This window comes from Malus domestica, chromosome 10 (assembly GCF_042453785.1).
Source record: "Malus domestica chromosome 10, GDT2T_hap1".
In the NCBI taxonomy this organism is placed as follows: Eukaryota; Viridiplantae; Streptophyta; class Magnoliopsida; order Rosales; family Rosaceae; genus Malus; species Malus domestica.
Window position 1 is genome coordinate 38,690,636 of NC_091670.1, and position 18,751 is coordinate 38,709,386.

An 18,751-nucleotide genomic window follows, 5' to 3' on the forward strand; every position below is an offset into this window, starting at 1 on the left:
TGAGGCTGTATACAGTATTCATCCAATCATAAATAAGCCCAAATCAGCAAATTACATTCTAGTAGAGGATCATATTCCTAACTGTATTTTGAGCTTTGTTGGTTGAAATGAAAGGACCCCGCCAACATCCTACATAATATTTATAATTCACATGTATGCAAAATATGTATATAACTACAAAATTCTTGGCCTTCAAGTTTGGTTTGTTAAATATGGTGTTGCTGAGTTTTCATTTTTCGCTTGCATTTCACTCTTGCTTATGTGTTCCACTTTCAACTACTTCTTAGCTTCACTTGGAATTCATAACTTCAACGGTGCTCCGACCATATATTTTTCTCACCCCTTGATGTCAGAATGTGCCACCAAACCTGTATTTTCGTTACATGGTCTAATTGGTTGGTGGATCGATTTTGGAGAACAAAAATATCATAGATTTAGAGGGTGGCGGTGCTAATGCAAGTTTATACAGTTGTTTCCTGTGTGGGTTGCTACAAGTGTTTTTCCCTCTTGGTTTTATTTGCCAAAACTTCTTGTCCGTTTCGGAAACTAGAGATGGTGAAGAAAATTATGTACTTCTTATGTTGAAGCATTGCTGAAAGATCAGTCCAATGGGTAAACAAGGGTCTCCAAGAAGTCCACGCCCCGAGCCGCAGGTTGACGATGACTTATCGTCGGGGACTAAGGACTATGATCCTTCTAATGTTGGGAGGAGAATGCCAGGAGGAGATAACCATTTGAATTCCAAAATGTTGTTCCTTCATGGTCTGAAAAATGACCATCTTCATGTTGTGAAAAGTGATTCTGTAAAATATGGTACTTGTAAAGGGAGCTTCGCGGGGAAAAAGCATTTGTGGCTTCGAAAAGATGTGCGATCAATCGTCATTGTGTTTGCGTTGATGGGTTTCCTTCTTCTGCTTGATTCTTTTCTAGTGTCCATTTTCGATTCAATGGTTCTTCAGAATAGTTCAACTTATGTAAGCAATCCACCGGGGTTTAAGGTAAAGATCTTACATAATTCTTGCCATAATTTTTTAAGTCATCCCTTATTATTGTTCATAACGTCTGTAATATATACTCAATTATTTTCCAAAGGAGAACAGGGTCCCCTACGTTATGAAAGACAAATCACCAGTACACATGTATGACCGGCTTCTAAAGTTGGCGAAAGGTGCCATTGAAGAGGTTTTCTTCATAACTTGCGATATTTTGACTCGGATAAGCTTGTTAAATTTTCTTACTGAACATTTCTTTTTACTCACGTAAATCTTTTGCTTTAGAAAGAGTTAAAGCCAGAGTCGTCGACTTTATGGGAAGAACCATATAAGCAGGCTGCTGCATGGAAACCTTGTGCAGACAGGAAAGTTTTGACGAGCCTAGGTATTTTTTATTTATTTATTGCAAGTTCGTTTTCTATGATAAAAACCCTTTTCCTGTTAGTCATTTAGTTTGTGATCTACCCTCTCAGGGAAATACAAGAAAAGTAATGGCTACATAATAGTCAGTGCAAATGGCGGTCTCAATCAACAACGAGTTGCTGTAAGTCTTCCATGCGTGTATAAAATTAACAAGATGGTTGTTCATTAATTAGATGAGTGCTTCAGTTGAACTTATCGGTACGTATTCTTCTTATGATGATTACAGATTTGCAATGCTGTTGCTGTGGCATCTCTTCTTAATGCTACTCTTGTTCTTCCAAGATTTCTTTACAGCAATGTATGGAACGATCCGAGGTTTGAGATAATTATCTGATCATCTTTAAATATGATTAAAAACTTATATTGGATGGTGCAATTTAAAATGATTATTGATGCATAGATTTGTTGATTTGTTTGGAGTACTGAGTTCGGTTTGTTCCTTGTCACTGCAGTCAATTCGGTGATATTTACCAAGAAAATTATTTTATAGATGTACTGAAGGATGAAGTTAACATTATCAAAGAACTTCCTCCTCGTTTGAAATCACTAGACCTTGAAGCAATTGGTAGCCTTGTACGTCGTTCTCCTATATGATTACATTCATTTCCAAAACGATCTGGTAACCAATTTCCTATTTCTCTTTGCAGATTACTGATGCAGATCTTGTGAAGGAGGCAAAACCAGTTGATTATATCAGAACTGTACTTCCTCTTCTCTTGAGAAATCAAGTTGTTCACTTCCTCGGATATGGAAATCGACTAGGCTTTGATCCGTTGCCTTCTGAACTTCAGGTTATACTTGACTACTTGTAAATAGACATTTTATAGGAGGACATCGTTGGCTAATGATAATATATTTTCCAATCTGTTGCAGAGATTAAGATGCAAATGTAACTTTCATGCTTTGAAATTTTTGCCTGAAATCCAACAAGTCGGTTCTCTGTTGGTTAGAAGGATAAGAAAATATGATGCTGCTTTGAGTGCGTTGGACAAACAATTGCTTGGAAATTTCATGCAAAAAGCTCCCTCTAGAGTACATGGTTCTGCAAGAGGCCCATCTAAATATCTCGCTCTACACTTGAGATTTGAGATTGACATGGTGGCCTACTCCCTGTGTGAATTCGGAGGTGGAGAAAGTGAGCGAAAGGAACTCCAAGCCTACAGGGAAATCCATTTTCCGCTGCTCATTAAGCGCGTGAAGAACTCAAAGTATTTCTCTTCTATTGCCTTTTTGATCAACTTTTCTAATTTTGTTTGACGGACAATTTTTTGTTTAACCAATGTTTTTTCTGTGTGCTGCCGAAACTTGCAGCGCAGTTTCTCCAAGAAAGTTGAGAAAGTTGGGGAGGTGCCCATTGACACCAGAAGAAGCAGGACTAGTTCTTGCTGGTTTAGGTTTCAAGCATGGAACCTACATTTATCTAGCTGGTTCTCAAATATACGGTGGAAGCTCCCGGATGAATTCCTTCACCAGCCTCTACCCTAACTTGGTCACCAAGGAAACTCTCCTCACGCCGAGCGAACTTGCACCTTTTCAAAATTTCTCTTCTAAGGTAAATGAGTTACTTTCACTAGTAAATTGTAATAAACCCTTCATATTATAACAATGTGATCTCGGGTGCAGTTAGCAGCATTAGACTTCATTGCCTGTGCAACCGCCGATGTGTTTGCTATGACTGACTCTGGGAGCCAACTATCCTCCCTAGTGTCTGGATTTCGGACCTACTACGGTGCTGGCCGTGCTCCTACTTTGCGGCCAAACAAGAAGAGGCTAGCAGCAATTTTGTCTGAGAATAGTATAGGGTGGAACAGCTTTGAAGACAGAGTAAAAAAGATGATTGACGAAGGTCAAAAGGTGCATGTGAGGAGGTCCGGTCGAAGCATCTATCGGCAGCCAAGATGCCCGGAGTGCATGTGCAAATCTCGCTAACTGCGATCGATCTAACAACCCCTTTCGATGTTTATCAGTCATTGATAACTGTATTTTTTTGTTGTCATATATAACATTTTATATTTAATCTTCTTCCCGGCGATGGTATATGAAGTGTGGCAGCTGCATGCATTAGTTCTAAGGGTTCTCCTTCAAATAAATAACATGCTTCTGCAAACATTAACCATATGTTGTCATAGCTGCAAGTTAAACTAACGACTTTCAAAAATTACACCGAGAAAGGATGAAAAAAACTGGACTAATTAAACTTACTGGATTAAACCCATATAATCCGAGTCAAAATATAATACGAAAATATACAAAACTGGACTAATTATACTTACTGGATTAAACCCGTATAATCCGAGTCAAAATATAATACGAAAACATAGGGCAGAGAAGCACTGTCATCATTTCCCTGCATTTCAGAGAACATGTATGTTCTGATCCCTATCTGGAAATGATGTTTTTCCTCTAAACATCTTTTTGGGCCATGGACTGATCACTGTGCTACTTTAAGATGGAGGGAAGAACCGGTTAAGGTTGAAAGGGAGAGTGTAAAACTCCTCGTTGCGGCTGTCCCCTTTGAATTGCCGAAATTTGACCCACCACGGCATTCCTCTGTCTCTTGCACTGTCCTTGTACTCAAGTGTGTTATCCAGGAAAACGGCAACAATCAATGCCACAGTTGGAGATGAGGAGAAGATGGTATTCAGAAAATCGTTGAACTGCACATCAAAGAAATAGAATGTTAGCTAGCCACCCTTAAATATGGCTCAAAACTGAATAACGATTTTGAATTATTCTTCTCTTTTTTACATGGTATATCATAATTTTTCATCGTATAAGAAAGACTCTTGAGGTTAAAGAAGGGTAACTCACCCATCCGGCATTGGTATGAGCAGGACCATGGAAAGCCTTCAAAGTGTAACCCCTGAAGTACTCGGGAACAGACAAACCCAAGAAGAAAGCTACACCAACAATAAAGAGGTTCCTCGTCGAGTTCATGTTTGTGAATTGCAAAAAGGATAACCCCACCGAAGCTGAGAGCACATAATAGATTGGCAATTAGATGCAGATAAACGGTTGAGATGAGTTGCTCAATAAAATCTATAAAATAATGTGAAAGTAAAATTGGATCCTTACCAACAAGACCAAACAATACACAATATGCAGCAGCAAATAAGGTGAAGGGTATTGAAGCGAACAGAGCACCAAATTTACCTGCAAGACTATGATTTGAGTTAAAAAGTGGAAGACGGATTGGAAGTGTGGGATTAGGCAACAAAAAAATCATATGTTTGTCCAGAACTAACCTAACATGGAGAAGAATATCATAAAACCGGCTGAGATTTGAATGACCCTACGGCTTCCAACACGAGTGCTCCCAAGAAGCCCCACATTTTCTCTGTATTGTTTCTGAAAAAATTAGTCCTGTTCCACGAAGTATTCAAGAGCAAGCCTCGTAAATACTTACATAGAGACTGTTGAGCCTGACAACGTCCCAAAGAGTCCATTTAGTAGGATTCCTATTCCCTGCCAGCCAATTCCACGGCTGAGAACATGAGCTGGAGGTATTGTGGCACTTGCTAGACGCGATGCAGCCTTGTATGCTCCAGTTGACTGTCAAAGTAAGTATTAGTTTACGTTCACTTATCTCATCTATTCTTGAGTGGTATAGTCCGTATGGGTTATACCTCGATCAATGAAACAAGAACGGCAGCCATCATTCCAAAAGCATGACCAACATCAAAGGTTGGGGCACCCCATTGAAGAGGATAAGGTATTTTTATCCTGTTTAGAAGGAGTTGTAAATATCCGCAAATTGAATGTGCCCTTATGACAATGTCATATTTCAATGCACAAGAAATTTGAACAATGAAGGTAAAACAAGGACGCTTTTAAAAGTTGAGCTACGCTGGTGCCGTTATTTTTAGTTTTTCAAGTGCACTTTACAGAATCATTTGGGTGGGGGTGAATATATCTTAACCATTTCTTTTCAAGTTAACGCAGACTGCAACCAATTAAAAGCTAGTTTTGGTACCAACCATGGAGCAGAAGAAATGAGGTTGGCCCTATCAGTTCGGCAATTGACTTGGGTTATGTCTGGCCGGTGTTTGTATGCACCACTGGCGGTCAAGAGGTGTGCATATGCCCATATCACTGTGATTGATATAAGAAGAGCAAATCGTTCTAGTACTGGTAGCTGTCTTGCATGGAAGTTCTTTAGGTACTGTTTACACGACAGGAACACAAATAAGAAGATTGCATGAATTTCAACCGGCATACTATAATTATTTTACACAAAGATACTTTCCTAACATCTGCCCTTCCTTTCTCCGTAAACACTAAACATAGCATATCATATGTTATTACATAAGGAAAGGAACATTAGTAATACCTGAGAGAAAGCTACAAAAAGGATAAGCATGGGAATGCCAATTTCCACACACTTTCCAACCTGAAAGGCATTAAGTGAAGTCAGGGTACTGGAATAAGTGAAACGGAAAGAGAATTGCTTTCATCTTTCAAAACTTGAGAAAATTAATAATTGAGAATAATGGCAATGGTAGTTTTTACTATACCAGGGGGAAGCCTCTATCAAACAGACCAAAACCCACCAAGGAAATAACTGGAACCATTCCGAGCGGGCTGAAGAACCTATATGGAGAAATGTAGATTCCCTCATTAAATATGAAATAAAGAAGATTATCCAAACTTGCTTGTTGATTCAGTGATAAAATTTGTACCTGGAACAAATGGCCCAAATTTGACTATATCCCAGAATAATTTGTATGCTTGAAGCTACTATCAGAGCCCCTTGGACTGCTCTCATGGTGTCAAGGAATCTCTAGAGATGCATGAAATGCCATTAGTTTTTTTTTTTTTTCCAAAGGTTTCATAGACCACCAGATTAGTAGTAAGGTAGATTGTTAAAGTGGTTTTGAGAAATTTTCTTCTATAATATCATGAAGGAATTCAAACTAAGTAATTAGCATCTAAATGAAATTTGGGCAAGGATTTACATAGTAACTATAAGAAATTCATAAGTAATCATCTATGCAGAAGCTCTCTCGCAGTCACGATGATTCAAATCTAAAACATTTTATTCTGCATTCGTGCAGGTGAAAGAATAGATTCAGCTTGGTTTCTGTCAAGTGCCAACAAAAGAACACATTTCAAGTTGCAAAAAAACAAATTAAATGCATAAAATGAGATAAAAATTGAACTTACCGCATGATTGTCCTCAACCTTCATCAAGCGTGAATCATGAATTATGGATATTATCGGGACCATGAATGCGTAAGACCCTCCAATCACGGTTGGCAATCGGGTTCCAAACAATGTTTGTAGAAGTGTGTTGATTCCTTGAATAAAAAGGAGAGTTTGCACTACTCTCACTTTGTCACCCTGGTCAATTAAGTCAAATAAGGAGCACATTCATCACCCATATCAGTCCATATAAAGTACACAAACATTAAAAAAAAAAATCAATCTTGACCATTTTTGCTATGTGAAATTGACAATTAATTATTTCTTAAGAAATTAGCAAGATTTAAAAATACACAAAATCTACTTGAATTTAATCTCCAATTAAAACAAAGGCCACAAAGATATAAGAACTGAATGAAGTGGTGTAGAAATCAACTCACATCATCACCACCCATGAAAGGAACAAGGAATGTGGGGATCATCACAGCAGTTCCCAAGGCCAAAATGTAGTGCTGGAACCCCAAAGCAATTGCTTCCGCTGTTTTCAAAACAAAAAATGAGAACCAAAGTTGGGAAAATTTTAAAACCCAACAAAAAAGTCGAGACTTGGGTTTGAGAAACGATGAAAAATAAACATACCCCAAGAGGGATTTGAGTCAATGCAGTACTCTAAGCCTTGGAGTTGGTCCATTGCTGGATGGCTTATCTCTTCTGGTTTTGGAGCTTCCATGGCTTCTGCCCAATTCAAGACCCTTAATTTGCCTCTAAACCCAAAAGGGTTTTCACCAAATGAATCAAAGAACACTGATTTGAGAGAGAAATCCTCTCTGGGTTTTGTTCAATGAATGCAGAAATGGATTTCACTTGTACCAATTTAGAGAGAGAGAGATATTAGAGTAAATACAATGAAAAAAGCACAGAGCTAGTGGATTCAATGAATGCAGAAATGGATTTCACTTGTACCAATTTAGAGAGAGAGAGAGATTAGAGTCAATACAATGAAAAAAGCACAGAGCTAGTGGATGATGGAGGCTAGAGAGAGAGAGAGAGAGAGGAGAGAGAGCGTTCACTGCTGAGGTGTGAGATTTGGAAAGCAGTGAAGAGGAGAAATTGTGCACTTGGCGCCCACTAGCGAGTTTGCTTTGGCCTTTTGAGTTCATATTTCTCCTCTCTGAGTTTGGTAGGTTTTTAACAAGTTTCCGTTAAAGTTTTCATATTCCGAGATTGCCCTTTAAGGAACTTCCAAAACTGGATGTTACCGTTGCCTGCCACACTGCTCCAACTTCCCACTACAATTCACAACCTAATTTATTAATTGCTCTGAATTCTAAATTACCTAAAAAGAGTCCGAATCCTTGTCGGATTCTCTTTGCGAAGATTTCCAGGATCTGTAAATTGTATTCGTTGATCGTACATCGTGCGGTCAGAAATTATTTTAAATATTTTTATTTAAAAATATACATAAACAGTATTTGACAAAAATTGACTGTAAAATATACGATGGACGAACACGATTCACGAATCTCAAGGATCCTCACCAAAAAGATCATAAGAGAATCCTGTTGGACATAAAAAGGTGAAGAATTAAATTATTTTAATAAATGAAATTTCTTAATCCTATCCTTGCAAATCTAATTTTTATCCTTAAAAGGAGAAAAAGTGTAGATAAGCTCAGAAGTTATGAACTCAATCTTAAGGGGAATGGTGTCATAAATTAATCTACTAGTGCGAAACTGATAACTTTTTCTTTTGAGTGCATACTATGGACTATATAAGTTACAGTATGACTTTTTGAGTTCGGTCAATCGTCTATATATAATGTTTAACTCAATTATTAAGAGTTGTCAATTCGTACATGTATTTCTCAATTTGTACATGAGTACATGTACAAGTACCCTTAGTGTTTCTCTAGTTAATTCCTTATCAATGTTGTCAATTTTATTTTTTAGGTAAGTTATAACATATTTTCCTCACACTCATTTTGTGTATATATATGGTGTATAATGTGTGATGCTTAATAGTAAGTGTAAGGCACATGACTCATCGGATTATCACGCATATGGTTATAGAAAATTTTCTATATGTATAGGATTGCATGTTCTTAGAATATTTAACCAAGCATGTAACCAAAATTGTTTTTTAATTATATCTACATCTCTCATTACGTATGTTATAAGTCTGTGATGAGATATACAAACACAACAATTATATTTAAGTCTCGTGTAGTGAAGGCCTTGGAAATATTTAAAGAAGTAAAGTTTTCAATAGATTGTAGAATCTAATTAAATAAGAAATCGTTGTTGACATATTATTATTCCAAACAATAGGGGAAATAAGTGCCACATATCTAGGGAAATAAGTGCTACACATATCTATGTAATAATAAAAGTTCACATGAATATTCTTGTTAACTGTAAACAAATCCTTTAAAAGCATTTTTGTTTTGTTTATTCCTTTTGGGGTGCGTTTAGAAAAAGTCGGATACAAAACTTTTGTACGTGAAGATGCGGTTGGCAGCAGATAACGCTTTACCTTAATAGCAAAAAATAATTATATTTAAGGAAAACTAATGAAAATAACTTGAAAATTTTGAGTTTTAATGATAAGGACAAAATAAAGGATGAAGTGAATAATACCAGGATTGACTTTTTAGTGTAAAAATGTGATTTTTCGTTAAAGTGAACAGTACCGGATGCTTTTCGTTAAAATTCTCTTATATTTATACACTTTGATATGAATTTAATCGCCACCAATTCATCTCTTCTTAATAACTAACAACTAAAAAGAAAGATGCAGTTGGCCAGTTTTTAGTGTTAAAAAAGAAGAAGTAATCTGACTAGACCTCAACGTGCGAAGAGCAGTACTCATCCTACTATTCGAATCTCCAACGTCTATATTTCACCACGCCAAGTAACAAGAAAGACAAGCAGCTTGGAAATAGGAGCCCCCATTTGATTAATCTGCCATCTCTCTCTCTCGATCTCGTGTTGATAATACAGTGTGTGCATGATGCACGTACGACATATCCTGTACGATTTGCTCGAGTTTTCCCTTTTATCCTGCTGTAGCGCACTGCAAGGTTTCATTGTTTTTACCAATCTCTACCCACCTCTCCAGACAAAAACCCTACCAACCATTAATGAACTTTCAGAAGGAAAGGGAAAGGACCCTATAAAATACATGAAAATATAATACATACTTTCACGGTATCACCTCCTCACGTGTGAAGTTGAGCAAAATTAGTCACCAAAAAATATTTGATAAACAAGAGAAAAGTTCAACTCTTTATAAGATTTCTGATGTGGGACATTCTTCACTTTTCACAATGTTATAAGAATAATCACTTGAATCCTATAACGTATAAATTAATGACAATTATCTACATACGTGAACGATTGTCATAAGCAATAGCATGCATCTCTAAAAAATTAGCATGGACTGTACAACAAAACACTGAGTTTTCTCATAAGTTTTACACTTTATGGTACTTATGTACGTCATGGATAACTGCAAGCACAAGCACCGTTTTTCCGTTTCTGGTCAATAATATAAAAACCTTATGGTTTAGGACAAGGATTGCGTGCCCTCTCATGCCCTCCTGTTTGTGTGGTCATGGTTAAGTCACGTCAACATTTTATATTACTATTCATTTTTGTTTTATTATCTCTACAAAAAAAACAATATAAAATGTTGACGTAGCTTAACCGTGACCACACAAAACAAGAGGACACGGGAACAAGGACGGCAGACAATCCTTGTCCTATGGTTTAAGGTGAAGATTGTAGAACATATTTTCTTGGGAAACTAGCAGCAATTAAAAAACTTATTTTGAAATTTTGTTGTAGAAATGATCAGTCGTCATTATATCGTATCGTGGATATGAAATCAACATATGGCGGTTACTAGCAAATAGTGATTTTTACAAAAGAAAACTAAAGAAAAGTCTAAAAAAAAATTTAGTTTTAATGAAGAATGACAAATAAAGGTGTAGTAAATAGTACAAAGAAAAGATAAAAATATGGTTTCTCGTTAAAGGTGAACAATACCATAAGTGTTTCATTAAAATTCTCTTTTTACAATCCAAATGTCAAAATAATTGCTCTAAAATTTGCATACACCACGTGTTCTAGTAACCTAGCAATAAGATGAGGAATTTTTTATTATAACCAGAATACAAATAGTACACCACGTATTTTATATAAATGATAAAAAATTATATTTTTTAAATTATTAACTTTTTGGCACGCATATTCTATAATTTACACAATGTAGTGTATTACCTCATGTTAAAGCCATTTGCCCCGAAAGCAAAACGGAGAGCAAAAGCTTTATGTTTAATCATCACTTTCGAGGAATTATCTAAAGGGTATATAATTATATTACCTTCGTCATGGATGTACTAACTCTTTTATATATATATATATATAGAGGAAATATGAATCCAGAATATGACATAAATCATGTAAATATATATAAAAAGTGAAAACTAGAACCTACCCCAAGCCCATCCCACTACTACTGCTGCAGGATAAAGTCCAGGCGGTGACCGAAAAGAAAAACAGAATTTCCATTAAGATATTCTTCCTCTCCATGCGATTGGCCTCATAGCTGGACGCCTGGACATATATATCCATTCAAGTTGTATATCACCAGAAAGCTAACTTTAATCTACTTTAATTTTCTTTTGGGGATCATAAGGTTCAATCCATCAACTTATTAGTCTTATTGCATGCACTGCGCTTCATGTTAGATGTTACATTTATTTATAAAGATAGATACTCTTCACTCTTCAGATTAAACATGCATGCTTCTACATAACGTCCATGCATATGATTCCAATGCATTAACTACGTACATGCGTCTTTCACTTTAATGCACGAGGACAAACGCATTGACAAATTCAGGATTCTACTATTGAGTGATCCCAATATAAAGCTCTTATGAAAATAATACTAAAAATTTAAACGGTAAACTATGAGCGTTTCATTCATAATTTTTGTACAAACAACATTATAAGTTTCAAAGACTAAAACTATCTACGACGAGGTTTCATACACTGAAAACATATCATGATAGTTTCGTTGTTAATACAAGAAAAACAATGCAAAACCTACAGCTTCCGGTCTGCTGCTAAACTATTCTCCTCCACCAAATGCACAAACTTGGGTGGTCCTCGGAAGTCTCACACAACCACCAGGCTTTCAGATGGCCTGAAGTCCCTTAATGCATCAGCCACTGCGTGCACAGTTCTTTTTTTTTTTTTTTGAACACTTTTATGCATGAATAGTTTAGATTCGTAGTTTGGTGGTATAATTGGTACGTGTTAAGTGTTGCTAAATTGTTTAAAAGCATGCAGAGGAACCCTACATAATGATCATTTATCTCAAAAAAAGAATAGTTATCCTGGTCAAAGCAAACAAAAGCATCCTTTGCACAAGGAGAGTTAAGGCCGTGCAATCATGGATGATTATGTGGGATGTAGAACAAATTAAAAACGAGTGGAAGAATGGATGATTTTGTCGAAGGGTCCACGTACAGGTTACTTTTGACGATGACCAACTTTCTTAGTGGTGGAGGAAACTAACGAATGGAACTACAACTTATATACAAGGAAAAGAAAACGACTGTAGAATAATAAGAGTGAGATGCCAATTACAAGAAATTAAATGATGTCAATTATTAGAAACCACAAAGTGATGAGTTTAAGCATAAGGAGAGATACTTTTTTGCAACTAATACATAATTTTAATAAATGATTGTCACGTATTTAAAAAGTATATCATTCATTCAATAAATACTTACCGAATGATGTTTTTTTTTATTACAGGAGAGTTTATATCGAGTGTGAAAGAGATGAGGTGAGGTAGGGTCGTCAATCCTCATCCCCGACTTCTTTACATTCTCTTGCAGATCAGGGACTCCTTTCGGCCGGAACATGGAATGTACATGTAATGGTGACATTAACCTTATTATATATATAGATAAAAAGGTGATTTATGCATTCAAGAAAAGACAATCCAAATGGATCGCTTTACTAATAGCCAGTCTTTTCTTGATCTTTATAAAATGACCTAATATTGGTTACTTTATTTGGGAAGAGGAACCTTTCCGGATTCATTTTGTGAGATTATAGAGATTCTTACATTCTAGCCATTCATTGTATATCGCGCAGTAAGTTTTCGTCAGGTATTATTTGTGTTTAATTTCAAATAAAAAAAATGTCAAATGATTTATGATCTCACGGTACACGATAAATGACTAAAATATGAGAATCCCTAGCATCCCCACAATTTGATCCGGATGGGATCCAAATCCCTTTATTTGTTCACTTCTTGATCCACTTCTTAATCTGTCAACTGATAACTCTACTAAAGAACTCTTCGAATCTGTTTCAAAAGAATTTAGAGACAATGCATGAGAATACAGACTTGCAACCCAAGTAATCAAGATCATTTACCTTGCATGCAACCAAAACTCCAAATTCTTTTAAACAAATATTGAGAACTAAATAACTTAATTTGTTAGAAAAGTGATTAAGAATGTATGTTAACCAAACAGTGCCGAATTGATTATTATTTTATAAAATTATTTCGGTTAATAGTCTAGGTATAAGAGTGGGGTCAAAAAGGGTAGGGACAGATAAAAGGGAGTGAAGGCTGGACAACAATAACTTTTTGTATGCTAATATTATAGGATGCTAGGAGCTACAAGGTCCAAGGGACATCCTTAATCAGTGGTACTAACAACTACAATTTTATTACCATTGCATGTCGATTCTTTAGTTTAATTATAGTTTAAAGTATCGGTATCGGAAAAATTATTGATATGCAAATTTGTGAAAATATTGATAGATGTATCGAATCGATATCAATTGCTTTCAATGAAAATAATAAAAATTCAAAAAAAAAAATTTTAAATTGTGTAGACACTGGTTTAGACAAAATTTAAAATTTTCTTCGATATGCCTCCCTTTCATATCTTTCATGATTTTTCTAATATTTCTTAGAGAAATATCGACCACATCGAAGAAATTCAAATACTAAAATTTAACTAACATGAATGTGGGAGGCTTGGCCCAAACTAAAGTACTTGTTGGGTTCCAATTCCATTGAAGGAAAACTAGAGCTTCAATTCCGTCGAATTGTAACAGCTATCAAGTGAAATTTCATTCTGAAACATGTACATGTGTATAATTTGATAGCAATAAATTACAAGCCCGCTGCAGTTCATCCAAAGGTGAAAAAATGGTATTGGCCGGGGGCATTTTATCCACTTGAAAATTTGAAATCTGGGAATATGATGCCTGCAACTCGCTCCGCGACTTGGTCTCTGCTAGGAAGATAAGAAAGGGCTCAAGATCTTCTGTCTAACTTCCTTTCACTAGATCGTTTCTCCTCCACCTCTCTCCGTCTCTGCTGCCTGCCAAATTGGAGCAAAGTGATCATCTTGTGAGAAGTCGAGAAAGGATTGCCGGCATGAGAATACAAGTTCAAGTTCACAATCAACTGATTTATAAATGAGCGAAGAAAAAACTGTCATGACATGGTCTGTCTGCTTCAGTTGACAGTGGATACCAAGAACAGGAAAGGAATTCACGATAGACGAGCAAAATAAGACAGAAAGATGTTAACAATACTTACGCAAAAGCCATGTATCCAGCACCAGCACTAGCAGAAGATAGGAGTGATGCATGAGTCCCCACAGTAGACATAGAATCCTGCAATCCTGAGGGAAGAGGATTTTTTCGATCACCATCTACCTGAATGAAGAACATAATTCGAAACAGTTGGTCAATTGATCTCTCTCACAATTTGTAGGGAAATAAACATGCACATCCCTAGATTGAAACCTTATCCCATTTTGACTTCTTATTCTGTCTACCCTCCCGAGGGATGGCATCAGCTGCAGGAGGTAAGGAGTTCAACCCAGTAGCAGCCATGGTTGAAACACCTGCAGAATGACATAGTATAAGAGAACTTACGAGAATAAAACAAAAGAGAAAGCACTTGAAAGGCTAGGATCACCCATTAAATTAACTACTAAGGCGATCGGCAAAGGCCTTGGGTCAGGTAATAAAGTTGTTTGGAATTAGCATATGCCTAATCACTCTTTCCTACCAACAACAACAACAACAACAAAGCCTTATCCCAGTAAGTTTAAAATTAAATTTGTTCAAACCTGTAAAAGGTACGTTAATTTTAGGTGCGGCACCAACTATTCCAGGCTGTGTTCCTCCTGAAACATATTCAACCTTTTGACTCTTCTTCCTGTCTTGCTCTTTCCTTTCCATTTCGCGCCTCATATCAGCCTCTGGTTACCAAAACATAAAAAACATAAGCAGAACGCATTCCAGATTTCACACATCTCCGATTGGCTGAAGGAAAGCACAATTAGACTAACAGAGTTGTAAAACTTAATTCAGTATGGAAAAAAAAAAAGATATCATCCTTTTCATTATAGTCTATGATTTTGGTAATTATAATAGCAGAAGATTATCCGTTTATTTATAGAATACAGAAGTTCTTTACTATAATTTTTTGAATACCACCCTCCACATACAAAACAGTCTATCAGAGTAAATTTCAAATAAATAAATAAATAAATTTATCACTAACCATAATAACTAAGTTGACAGAGGGTGTACATGAAAAGCTAGTATTATATAATAAGTTCTAAGTTAAACAGAGCACTGAACCATGACAGGAAACACACAGAAAGAGAGAGTTGAAAAATAGTGAGTAACCTATTTCATCACAGTAGTCACTTTTGTCATATCCATGAGGGTCAAATACATCTTTACTGAAGCAAGACCCTATCTGATCAATATCTTGATACCTCACTGCATGCACTAGAAAGTTTGGATTCCGATAGTCCTTCTTATTACGCACTTCTGCATTGAAGCTTTTCCCGGCTCTCTTGTATTCAAGAAACTTATTTATCTTCCTCTGCAGTAAGAAGAAACTCAAAAGTTCAACATATACACAACTTTTTTTTTTGAGAAGAACAAATACACAACATGAAATGACTTATCAAAGGAAGAAAAGCAACATAGGCATTTATAAGAACCTATGACCCATATTCTGTAAGGCGTAGCTATTATGTTTCGACAAATCCTTGAGGGACTTGTAATGATTCACTCCCTCACAGATTCTGACAAATTTCATCAAGAATTTCGATTGTGAGTGTTTCTTCTGAAAAAGTTATCTGTTAGCTATAATTAACAATGCTGATCAAATCAAGAAATAGATGATCCGAAACTCTGATCTAGAATATACTCATTTTACATCCCTACACGTTTCTCTTACCCAGCCCTTCTTAGACCATCCAAAATCCCTTTCTATATATAAACCCATATGGGTTCCATGTCTCTAGATTCAAACAGAAAAGATACATGTGCTAAAGTGTCAACAAAGAGAATCATCTGTCATGCTATAGGTTTCAAATAGTATTCATAGCAGCAGTTTAGCAACAAATCAAAAAGCTTGACAGATTTCAAATAGAGGTTCACAAATATAAGGTTACATGTCAAATGTTTGTTTCTATTTAGCTTCAATTGGGGGTGGGGGGAACGCCTCATCTTTACAAAGTGAAACCACGAATTATCAGATGCATGCCATGGACAAAGCCTCAAAAGAGTTCCGATATTCAAATACAAAGAGCTCATAACAGTAGAACACTAAGCTAAACAGATATGACTTAAGAAATATAAGATCAGGCTTTATCAATTGATACTGAAAACATCAATGACAAGAATCTATCTCCAAGCTGAACAGTTCTATGCTTTATATAACCCGTATAGGAACCTAAATTTTGATAATCAGAATCTAAAAGGAACTTACTTGCAGCTCCTCCGAACACTTCGCTTTTAAAGGTGGTGGGAGAAACTTATCTAATGGATCAATATCCTTTTGCTCTTCTGCAACAGCTTCTGCGGCATCTCTACCCGCTGATTCAAGTACAGTTTCGTTCACTGTGTCAGAGTTTGACGGTTCAGATAACTGAGGAGTGCGAACTGTTCCTGGAGGTGTCTTATCATGGAAATCACCAGGAACACGACGACTTCCTTCTATTTCACCCTCCTGCAATCAAGAATCACCCAACAAACATACTAATAAGGTCAGCTAGATAACAAAGTTTCCTCACCCCGTAATTAATGTATGAATCTAAACGGGACATCATTCAATATCCAATATAAAGATTAAATTCTACATTTGGCAGGGAAAAATCCAGCATGACGATCGATTTTCGAATACTCAAACTCAAAGTGTCATCCTTTGCAATCAAAAACTGGAACAAGAATCCGACTTTAACACCAAAAAATCAATCAAATTAAGAACGCCCAAATCATTTTTCATTCAGTTTCTTCAAGTTTCACAGAAAGCAAAAACTTCCAACAAAAAAAGAAAGAGAAAAAAGAAAAGAGAATACCTCAGTCTCAGGAGACATAGCAACTTCATCACGGCCATAGTCCACAATCGTAAACGTCCCTCTTCTTCTTCTCCCATTCAAACCATCCGAAGGCGCCACATTATCCCCGGCATTCGGCGGTGCGCCATCGTCGTTCCCAGACTCACCAGCCACCGTTCCATCCACATCCACCATTGCAGCATCTCCCGAGCCTTTTCTCAGCTCACCGTAATCGTCGTATTCTCTCCGTTCTCGTCGCTCTTCATCCCCTTCGAGTTCTTCTTCTATGTCGTTTTGTTGCTCAACGTCCTCCATATCTTCATCCTCTTCCTCGTCGTTGTAGTTGGACAGCAGGAGAGCTATGGCGTCGGATTGCTTCTTCCTCGAGGCCATGGGGTTAGGAAGTGGAGAGAAATTGGGGATTTAGTGTTTCTGAATTCGCGCTAATTGATTAACTAACTATCTGAAATTGGTGTAGCAATTGATTTGGGGGTTTTGACGATCGATCGGAGGTGGCTGCGGATCGGAGGAAGGAAACGAAAACCCAAATTGCATATCGGGTCGAGACCTGAGAGATTGAGAAGGACGGGTTGGATTTTTGTTGATTGAATTTTACTTGGGCCTAGAGGACACCGTTGGGCCTTTTCTCATTATCAAGGCCGACGAGAAGTAGGGCTAGGAAAAATTGTTTCATGATGTAAATTCAAATCTCAACGAAGGAAGTCGTGGATTCAGAAAGAGAGAAGATACGACACACCTTGATCCTGATATATATATATATATATATATATATGCGCACACCTAGGCATGATGGCTGATACTCTGAGGGTGACGAAGTCAAGTAATTTTGTATAATGTACGAATAAATTAAAGTATGAAAATAAATCTAACTAAGAATGTGTAGGATGGGCTGAACTCTTATTACAATGCATGTAGTGTTAGTGAATAAATAAAGTACAGTGAAAGTAAGGAATGTATCCATCAAGTCGAGAATTTGAATAATTCTAGTAAATCATATTTTAATGCGCATGGACGTCAAGAAAACTAGTGGTTGTGCAAATTAGTTAAGTCAAACTTATGTACAAATGATACTAAAATTCGAGCGATAAATATTGTCTATAATATTTAAACTCAAGACCGTCTCTCATCAAAGAATAAACCAAATACCACAAGACAATGTGGTCATTAGTTGAAAACAGGTTTCGGCTCACAAATTGTGCATGGTTTGAGTGGTGCAAGCATGAGGAGGAGAAGAGTTCACATCCAAAGGTAAGAATAGGACTCAAACTTCACAAACACCCTTCAAATTTGTCTCATAAAAAATAATCCATGCGAGATTGTGATGTCTAAATGCAGTAGACTTGGTCTATGGTTACATGTCAGAATGTTGTGGCCTTATCGTTGAGGCAACATGATGTGATGTGCGACAACGAAATTAACGGCTTTCAAGCTTTTGGCTCCTTGGACTCTACCAAGTATATAGGAAGTGTTTTGTCGACCGACAGTCATCAAACTGAGGGCTGCTTGACCATTTAAAACTTAAAAGAAATAGACATATAAAGGCTATGATGAGTCGGAGCAAAGAGATCAACTTGTATTAAAGTATCATGTTACAGTAGCGTTCTGTATTAATGATACAGGGATACTTAGAGAAAATCTAAAACCTATCATTGTGTTTTAAACATGAAATGCCGATATAGCAATGTATTTGTGTCATATAAGTTCTCAATTGACTAGACACCAAAAGAACACAGAATTCTTGATGAGCTTTCTATTTCTCTCCATCG

General features: G+C 36.6%; 3 protein-coding genes across 5 annotated transcripts; 1 reads left to right on the top strand and 2 right to left on the bottom strand.

Annotated features, from left to right (window-relative positions):
• Positions 1-168: 168 nt before the first annotated feature.
• LOC103412418 (O-fucosyltransferase 8-like) lies at positions 169-3,533 on the top strand. Of its 2 annotated transcripts, none has more exons than XM_008350983.4 (10): positions 169-998; positions 1,093-1,182; positions 1,278-1,377; positions 1,466-1,536; positions 1,642-1,730; positions 1,868-1,988; positions 2,063-2,206; positions 2,289-2,623; positions 2,727-2,967; positions 3,039-3,533. In XM_008350983.4, exons 1-10 carry the CDS (start codon positions 609-611, stop codon positions 3,342-3,344), a joined length of 1,887 nt encoding a protein of 628 aa, XP_008349205.3. In that variant the 5' UTR covers positions 169-608; the 3' UTR covers positions 3,345-3,533. The 2 variants fall into 2 exon arrangements, with proteins under 2 accessions (XP_008349205.3, XP_008349206.3); XM_008350984.4 differs by having other exon boundaries at positions 314-998; positions 1,096-1,182.
• Positions 3,534-3,859: 326 nt separating this feature from the next.
• LOC103412417 (nucleobase-ascorbate transporter 2-like) lies at positions 3,860-7,287 on the bottom strand. The gene is given in 13 exon segments (NM_001328788.1): positions 3,860-4,072; positions 4,227-4,387; positions 4,491-4,568; positions 4,661-4,752; positions 4,822-4,967; positions 5,042-5,138; positions 5,393-5,577; positions 5,746-5,805; positions 5,930-6,005; positions 6,095-6,195; positions 6,579-6,755; positions 6,998-7,095; positions 7,197-7,287. Coding segments are annotated over 13 exon segments (1,575 nt in total).
• A 6,378-nt stretch (positions 7,288-13,665) lies between these two features.
• Positions 13,666-17,582, bottom strand: LOC103422371 (uncharacterized). 2 transcript variants are annotated; one of them, XM_008360419.4, is made up of 7 exons: positions 16,986-17,582; positions 16,397-16,636; positions 15,301-15,502; positions 14,736-14,867; positions 14,407-14,507; positions 14,198-14,316; positions 13,666-13,976 (listed from the first exon to the last, which is right to left on the bottom strand). In XM_008360419.4, the coding sequence occupies exons 1-7, from the start codon at positions 17,355-17,357 to the stop codon at positions 13,910-13,912; spliced, it is 1,233 nt and encodes a 410-aa protein (XP_008358641.3). In that variant the 5' UTR covers positions 17,358-17,582; the 3' UTR covers positions 13,666-13,909. The 2 variants fall into 2 exon arrangements, with proteins under 2 accessions (XP_008358641.3, XP_008358642.3); XM_008360420.4 differs by having other exon boundaries at positions 13,666-14,062.
• Between the last annotated feature and the right edge of the window lie 1,169 nt (positions 17,583-18,751).